Here is a 7,507-nt window from a genome sequence, read left to right as displayed (position 1 = left end):
TTTAAAAATTTAAGTATCCCCCAAAGGAGTTTGAGTTTTAAGAGGGTGGCTCTGGTCAAATGTGGAGCTAGGCCGAGTGGGGTCCCTGTGCTTGAAGCAGAGAACCCCATGAGGGGCTGCTACTCCAGTCCATGTGAGAGGTGCTTGGTACATGCTCCGCCCACCAGCCCTGGGCCCCAACTGAGAACCTTCTGTCTGGAAGAGGGATTGTCCTGCTCTGGCAGTGGCCAGAGATGGAGGAAGGAGAGAGGAGGTCACCTGGATAAGGAGAGGAGGGAGGGTGATGTGGGGGAGCCCCCTCCCAGGGCGAGGCTGCAGGAGGGCAGCAGGGAGTCACCCCAGGCTTGCCTTGTGGAGGAGATCTTCCAATTCTGGAGTCTGCCCCAGCAATCTTGGACAAGCCCCCTTCCTTTTTCTGTACCTCATTCCAGAAATGAAGATTACTGCCTTCCGCACAGGGGGGCCATGGGGAGCCCCCTCCTAGGGCCAGGCAGCAGGGGCGCAGCAGTGAGTCCCCTAAGTGCCCCCAGGCTTGCCTTGGAGGTGATCCTCCAATTCTGGGGTCTGCCCGGCTGGTTGGGTGATCTTAGACAAGCCCCTCTTTCCCCTTTCTGTGCCTCATCCAGGAAATGAGGATTACTCCCTTCCGTACAGGGTGCCCAAGGGGAGCCCTGGGTGCCAGGATGGAGGACTGTTTGGATGAGGACATTCCACAGGGCCTGGCAGGACCGCCACTGGGGCTGCCTGGACCCCAGGGCTGCCGCCCCCTCCCGGGGCCCCTCCCTGGCCAGGCCCTCCTGGAGTGCGGGTGGGGTGTCCAGGCTGGTCTGGCAGCACAGCAGCTAATCATTCTGTTCAGACCCCTCCCTGGAGATGCCAAATCCTTGGGGCCAACAGATTCAGCCCCTAAACCCGTCCGACCAGTTGTCTGGGAGAAGGGGGCGCCTGGGAGGGGCAGCAGGAGATGCCAGAAGCAGCCGCCCCATCCCAGCCCAGGGAGCGGAGCCTCTGGGGCTCTGGATGCTGCGGACAGACCCTCAGACAGACAGACGGTTGGACGCTTGTTCTGCCCATGGGGCTTGGCAGGGGACAGTCTCCGCTGCTGATGGCACTGTTGCTGCTGCTGGCCTGCCTCCAGACGGGGATGAGCCTGGGTGAGTGAGGGTCGGGGCAGGGTGGGTAGGGTGGGGAGGGGGTGGTGCCCACCACACTTCAGGCTTCAGACAGAGCCCACCTCCTCCAGCTGCCTCCTGAGTCTGAGTTCTGAGTCTGGGGCTGGGTCCCAGGTGGGTCAGGGGAGACAGCCCACCAGAACAGGACACAAGGCAGACACCTGTGCCCCCGCCCCCCAAGACAGGGGCGCAAGGAATGCTTCATCCCTCTCTGGGCTTCTCATCCCCCTGTCTCCTGAGCCCAGTTGTCACAAGTGGCTTCCCTCCTTCCCCTCCTCCCTGTCCCCGGGAGAGGTTTAAAGAGGACTTCAGCGGACTTCCCTGCCGGTCTGTGGTTAAGACTGTGCTTCCACTGCAGGGGTGCAGTTTGGCCCCTGGGTGGGGAACTAAGATCCTGCAAGCGTGGCCCAAAACAAATAAGAAGTCTTTAAGGATAACACTCCAAAAGGAAGCTCTCTGCAAGGGAGCGACAGGCATTGTTCACTGTCAGGCTCTTAAAGTGGAAGAGCTCACAGACGCAGCCCCCGACTCCCATTGCTGCTGCCCTGCGCCTTTCCCCTGTTAAGCACGAACATTAAGTACCTGCTGTATGCAGGGTGCCCTGGGCCTCAGTGTTAGAGCCGGGAACTCTGAGAGGGGAAGGTTCTACCCCTGAACCTTTGGGGCTGAGTTGAATTTAATAGAAATGAATCATATTGAACTGAACTGAACCAAAAGAGAAAGAGGGTTCTGGAAACTTCCCTAGCCCATCTCGTCTTTCTACAGCTCTCCAGCATCTGGGGCTGGAGGGAGGGGGGAGCTCTGACCTCGGGGGCCCGGAGAGGAATTAGGGGTTCTGAGCTCTCTAAGCAGAGCCTGAAGGCTGGACAGGGCTGTGGGAGGCTGAGAAAGGGACGGGTTCCCGAAGGAGAGGGAGTCTTGGGGGGGCAGGAGGTGCAGAGCTCTAGGTGAGGAGAGGTCACCCTGTGCTCTGAGCCAGGGCCCGTCCCCACGTCTGGGCCTGGGGTCTTCCTGTGTCACCACCACCACCCCACAAAGCCATTCACTCCTCCCATCAAACAAGCCAACCTGAACCATGTGGGTGGAGCTGGGGAGACTCGAGAGGTGGGTAAACAGGCCCAGAGAGTGTCAGAGCTCAAGGTCACTGGGCTCTGCCAGAGTCCAGCCTAGGGTTCAGGCCTGGGCTCAGGCTCCCCCAAATCTGAGTCTCACCCCAGCAAGACCTAAGATGCCTCTCCCAGAACTGACTATGCAGCTTGGGGAGGGGCCTCCGGAGCCTCCATCTGCCCTACACTTCCCAGAGACCCTGGTGATTCAAGGGGGCAAGGCTTCCCCCGACCTCCCATGGTGCCCACCCCTAATAGGCTCCCAAGGCAGGGACCAGGGGCTGGATGCAGAGTTGCCAAGAAGCCCTCCTGATTAACGCCTGATTAGAACTCCCAGGAAAAGCCCTAACTCCCCCCTCAGACTGGGGCTTCCAGGACCTTGCCTCCCGCCTCAGACTGGGGCTTCCCAGACCTTGAGCCTCCAGAGACTGTGGGGAGTCGGTCATCGTGTTGAGCCTCTTTTCTCTGCCCCCGCCCGGTGCAGAGCGCATCAACTATGTGCCGCAGCTCTCGAGCACCACCCTGGCGGGGAGGCTCACCCAGTCCACCTTCACGCTGGAGCAGCCGCGGGGCCAGTTCAGCCACCCCAGCATCTCCGACTCTGACGCCATCTGGCTGGTGGTGGCCCACAGTAACGGTGGGTGCTGCCGGGGCCTTGCTTGTCCTTCTGTGAAGTGGGTGGCTGGGCCTGGAGGGAGCAGGGGGTAAGTGGATGTGGCCACCCCCACTGGCTGACCCTCGGTGCCACCCTCAGCCACACAGAAGTTCACGGCCCCACAGAAGGTGGAGGACACACCGGTCCCTGCCGACTTCCCCCAGGGGGGCTACTACCTCACGCTGAGGGCCAGTCGGGCTCTCTATCCGGGCGGCCCGCCCAGCAACCAGCTCCGGGTCCTGCGCGTCGGCAACGATACCCACTGCTCCCCGAGGACAAGAGGCTGCAACCGCCCGCTGCCGGGCCCCGGCCCCTACCGGTGAGCGCCGGGCCGGGCTGGGGGTGGACAGCTCCTGCCTGTGTCCAGAACTTCACCTGGGTGCCTGGGAGCCTGGCTCCAGTTCTGCCAATGGCAGGAGGGGACCAGGGAGGCCGCGGTGAATTGTCCTGTCTTCTTGAGCAGAGCCTCCCCCCACTTGAGCCCCCACCCCATAGGCCACCTGGACCACTTGGGAGGGGTCTCCTCATCCAGTCAGAGTGGGCCCCATCTCATCTCACTCAGGACTTGATTCACTGATGTTCTGTGCTGGGGGACCTAGACCACTCCACACTGTCCTAAGTGAGGACACTGAGGGTCCCAGAAAGGGCAGGCCATGCACCCAAGGCCGCACAGCGGAGACAGTCACAACTGGGATCAGAGCCCCTTCTGGCGGACTCTAAGGCCGTGCTTTTAGCTCCAGGCTGTTCCCCCCAGGTCCTGGGAGTCAGGGAGACAGACTGGCAGGCACCAGGGTTGGAGGGTTTCAGGTCCTGGGGACTCCCACCCCCAATGGTGGATCTCCTGTTCAGAGTGAAGTTCCTGGTGATGAGTGACAGGGGACCCATGGCTGAGACAGAGTGGTCCAGTGAGACCCACCTGCAGCAAGGTATGCGGCCAGGTGTGCAGGTCCAACACTAGGCCTAGCGGCTCTTGCGGACTGGGGGTGGGCTGGGAGGAATGAGCCAGCCTCTAGTCTGTCAGAGCCCCTCTCCCAGCCTGTGCCCCGCCCCATTCTTTCCTGGCTGGGCTGGGAGGCTGTTGGTCTGCGGGCTGTTCCAGGCCCCTCTTCTCAGGTCGGATCTTTTTCCTCCCTTCCTGCCCTACCTGCCTGTGGCAACCCCTGGCGCCCTCAGCCAAGGTACTCCAGGCTGCCCCAGGGCCCCAGACCGCGGGCACTGTGGTCATCATTGCCATCCTGTCCGTCATGCTGGCTGTCCTCCTCGCTGCCCTCCTCACTCTGCTCATCTTCACCTGGTACGTGGACAGGGTCGAGATTTCCCTGGGAGCGTGGGGTCCCTGACCTGGGCCGCCTCTTCCCTTCCCCTCGATCCAGGCCTCCAACCCTGCTCCCCATTGCTAGCTCTGCGGGAGAGGTTTTCCCTGAAGGCCAAACAGGGGTAACAGTTATTGATCAAGGGATCCCCAGCGTTCTAGAGCCAGTGTGTGTGCTTGTGGGAGCATTGACCCCTCCTTCCCTCGTCCCTCTGCCTGGCCAGACACCCGCTGATGGGTGGAGCCGTGGGTGGGGCCAAATTTTCTGAGCGGACACCATCTGCCCCCTGGTGGCAAGAGCTGGAATTGCACGTCGGGTGGGGCCGGGTGGGGGACGACAGGGCAGACGGTACAGATGGATGGAGGTGAAGGGCTTTTAGTCTAAGCGCTGAGATTTGACTTGAGCGCTCAAGGCTTTATTCCGAACTCAGATGCTGGGGCCTGGTGGGGAAAGCGGTGTCCACAAGGATTCCTAGAGGAAAGGAACCTGGTCCCTAAAGGGAATTTGGAGAGGAGGGGAAGGGAAGCAGATGGGAAGGGTCTGGGGGCAGAAGGGTTGCCACCAAGGCCTGGGCCTTGATTCAAGGCTGAGCTGTATCCTGAAGGCCGGAGGGAGCCAGTGGCCGGTTTTGATCAGGGGAAACGCAGATGCTGTTGTAAAGGCGTCCTGGGTGTGGGGAGTGGAGGAGACCATGGGGGCGGGGTCGTGACAAAGAGCGGGGAGACGGAGCTGCGTTTTCTCAGATTTAGGGGCACAGTGCTCTAGGCTCTAAGCCATGGCCATCAGATTTCAATCGGGCGGTCCGTTCACCATCCTCTCCCTTTCTCCTCTCCCCTCCACGCCCCCCAGGTACGACACCTGCGGGAGCACGCCCATCTCCGGCCCAGGGGAGCTGGTGTTCGTCAGACAATATGACACCCACCACATGTCGAGGCCTTCAGCTGTGGGGGGCTCCTGAGGGCCTCCAGGGGGCCCCTGGTGCAGGCTGGGGGCCCACCCTGCTGCTTCAGAGCCCGCGGAGAGAGTGTTTCTAACTAAGAGGGAGGGGAGGGTATCCTTAGCCCAAAGCTTGGGCCTGCCGCTTTGAGGAATAAATGTCCCCAACAGCTCCCTGAGTGGCTGGGTCATGATACATCTGTTGGTCTCCCTGCGTGCCTGTCCCAGCCCCTCTCAGGAGGACACAGCACCAGGGGGGAACCCAGGGGTTCTAGGCCAGCCGAGCCATCCGGACAGGGAGGATGAGTCCAGTGACCGCGATAGGTCTAGTGAGGCCCACCTGGCCTGTGGGCATGTGCCGTTCCTCCCCCCAGCCTCCTCTCTGTGGCCTCTCCTCCTGGCTGGAGCACTTAGAGCTTCCAGGCTTCACCCCCACTCCTGTGCTTGCTGTGGGTGGGGGCGCGGAAGTGTGTGAGAAGCTGTAACTCCTTGGAGATGCCTGGGTTCAGACTGGGGGCCCAAACCCCATGCAGGACACAGAGCATCTGTCGTCATCCACTCCACTCTGGGCCGAGATGACCCAGGCGGGGCTCTGTCCTCACTTTGCTCAGCACTGTGGGGGACAGTGTTGTAGCCACGCGTTCTGGGAAACAAAGTCATTCAGAAGGACAATGCGGAGTGCAGTTTATTACGCTGGCGGGCCCAAGGCAGAGTCTCCTTTTAGCCAAGGACCCTGACCAGTTTTTCTGAAAACCTTATATACCCTAAGTGTACGTGCCCAAACCCACCTCCCCAAATTCCCTGAAACTAGTCTGAACAAAGGAAGAGAAAGATACAAAGTTAACCCGTGATTCATATGCCTTAAACCTAGGTAGTTAACAGTGGACAGTTATCAATAGGCCTGTGGTCATACCCCAATAAGCATAATAGAAGTTATGATTCTATTCAGTTACACAGATAATTAAGGTATTCTTTTAGGCAACAGAGAGTCTAGGTACGAGCCCTGGGGTCTTCCATCCAGGGTGCCTGGTTTTCCAGTTGGTATGTTGTTTCCATAGATACTGGGCATAGAGCTCAAAGTCCACAGTCTGGCCCAAGATGGAGTCCTGCTTTCAAGATGGAGCTTGTTCTGTCTGTTTCCTCCTTCATTCCCCCCTCTTGACGCTCTTAACTCATAGTATGAGCATCATTCATAGGAATATATTGCACCCTGACTCTCCGACCTCCAATTTGGGAGAACGACATCAATCTTTGGGTTACAAAGTTCATAATACATTGTAAAATAAAGGGTCCACAAAGCATACCTATCAAGGCAACTATAACAGTGGTAAATATAGTTTTCCACCATCACCCTTCACCCAGATAGGACCGAAGTCCAAAAAGGAAGATTATTATCAGGCATAACTCTTACCTGACCTTTCATGTCATCTAGGGTGGCTGATATATAGCCAGATAAATCAGGAATATATACACAACATTCAGCTTTAATTATAGCACAGGTCCCTCTCTGTACTGAAACTATGGTTCGTCTCAAGATGGTACCAGCAAGTCCTTGTAGCAGCAGTTGATCGTAGAGCTTCACCTCTTTTTCTTCTTTAAGATGATCTTGGTTTCACGGGGCTCAGTGGGGTCCTTTTGTGTAGACCACTCCGCGTCCTCCGGGTCTCATGGTATGCTCTCTTCACCCTCGTGTGGTGGGTCCAGGGAGTGACGCCTGCAACTTTAACTGCAGTAGGGCTGGTTAGAACAACAGTATATGGACCCTTCCAATGTGGGGCCAAGGAGTTGTGTTTCCAGTCCTTGACCCACACCAGATCACTAGGCACAAATTCGTGAATCTGTTCCCCAAGGGGGAACGGCACCCTTGTACAAACTTAGTTAGCTGATTTCTTACCTTACCCAGTGGTTCCATCTGCTGTGAAATCTCATCTCCCCTTACCTGAGGCAAATTTGTTGACACCTGTTTTATTATGGGAGGGGGCCTCCCATACACAATTTTGTACAGAGAAGAGCCATGGGACTGTGGGGTCATCCTGAGTCTGAGCAGAGCCGTCGGAAACAAGCCCACCCAGGAACAGTCAGTCTCTAAGATCCACTTGGAGAGTGTCTCTTTAAGTGTCCGGTTGGTTCCTTCCACCATCCCAGGACTCTGGGGCCTATATGCTGTATGTAATTTCCACCTGATGTTTAAAGTTTTGCTTACTTGTTATACTAAGTCAGCTACGAATGCCGGGCCATTGTCCGATCCAATGTTGGTAAGAAATCCAAATCTGGGAACTATCTCCCTAAGCAGGCACCGGGCTACTTTTGATGCTCTTTCAGTCT

At 58.0% G+C, this 7,507-nt stretch overlaps 1 protein-coding gene across 1 annotated transcript; it reads left to right on the top strand.

The window, feature by feature from the left end:
* The first annotated feature begins 1,072 nt into the window (after positions 1–1,072).
* On the top strand, positions 1,073–5,204 carry LOC128043882 (uroplakin-3b-like protein 1). The gene is made up of 6 exons (XM_052636295.1): positions 1,073–1,154; positions 2,763–2,915; positions 3,033–3,252; positions 3,783–3,859; positions 4,107–4,227; positions 5,096–5,204. The coding sequence occupies exons 1-6, from the start codon at positions 1,073–1,075 to the stop codon at positions 5,202–5,204; spliced, it is 762 nt and encodes a 253-aa protein (XP_052492255.1).
* The last annotated feature ends 2,303 nt before the right edge of the window (positions 5,205–7,507 follow it).

This window comes from Budorcas taxicolor, chromosome 2, assembly GCF_023091745.1.
Source record: "Budorcas taxicolor isolate Tak-1 chromosome 2, Takin1.1, whole genome shotgun sequence".
NCBI lineage: Eukaryota > Metazoa > Chordata > Mammalia > Artiodactyla > Bovidae > Budorcas > Budorcas taxicolor.
The sequence above is the reverse complement of the archived record's forward strand: the minus strand, read 5'-3'. Positions and strand labels throughout refer to the sequence as shown.

Coding starts and splice junctions, on each gene's coding strand:
- LOC128043882 (XM_052636295.1), top strand. CDS start 1,073: ATGGGGCTTGGCAGGGGACAGTCTCCGCTGCTGATGGCACTGTTGCTG. Junction 2,916..3,032: donor GGTGGTGGCCCACAGTAACG/GTGGGTGCTGCC, acceptor TGCCACCCTCAG/CCACACAGAAGTTCACGGCC. Junction 3,253..3,782: donor CCGGGCCCCGGCCCCTACCG/GTGAGCGCCGGG, acceptor TCTCCTGTTCAG/AGTGAAGTTCCTGGTGATGA.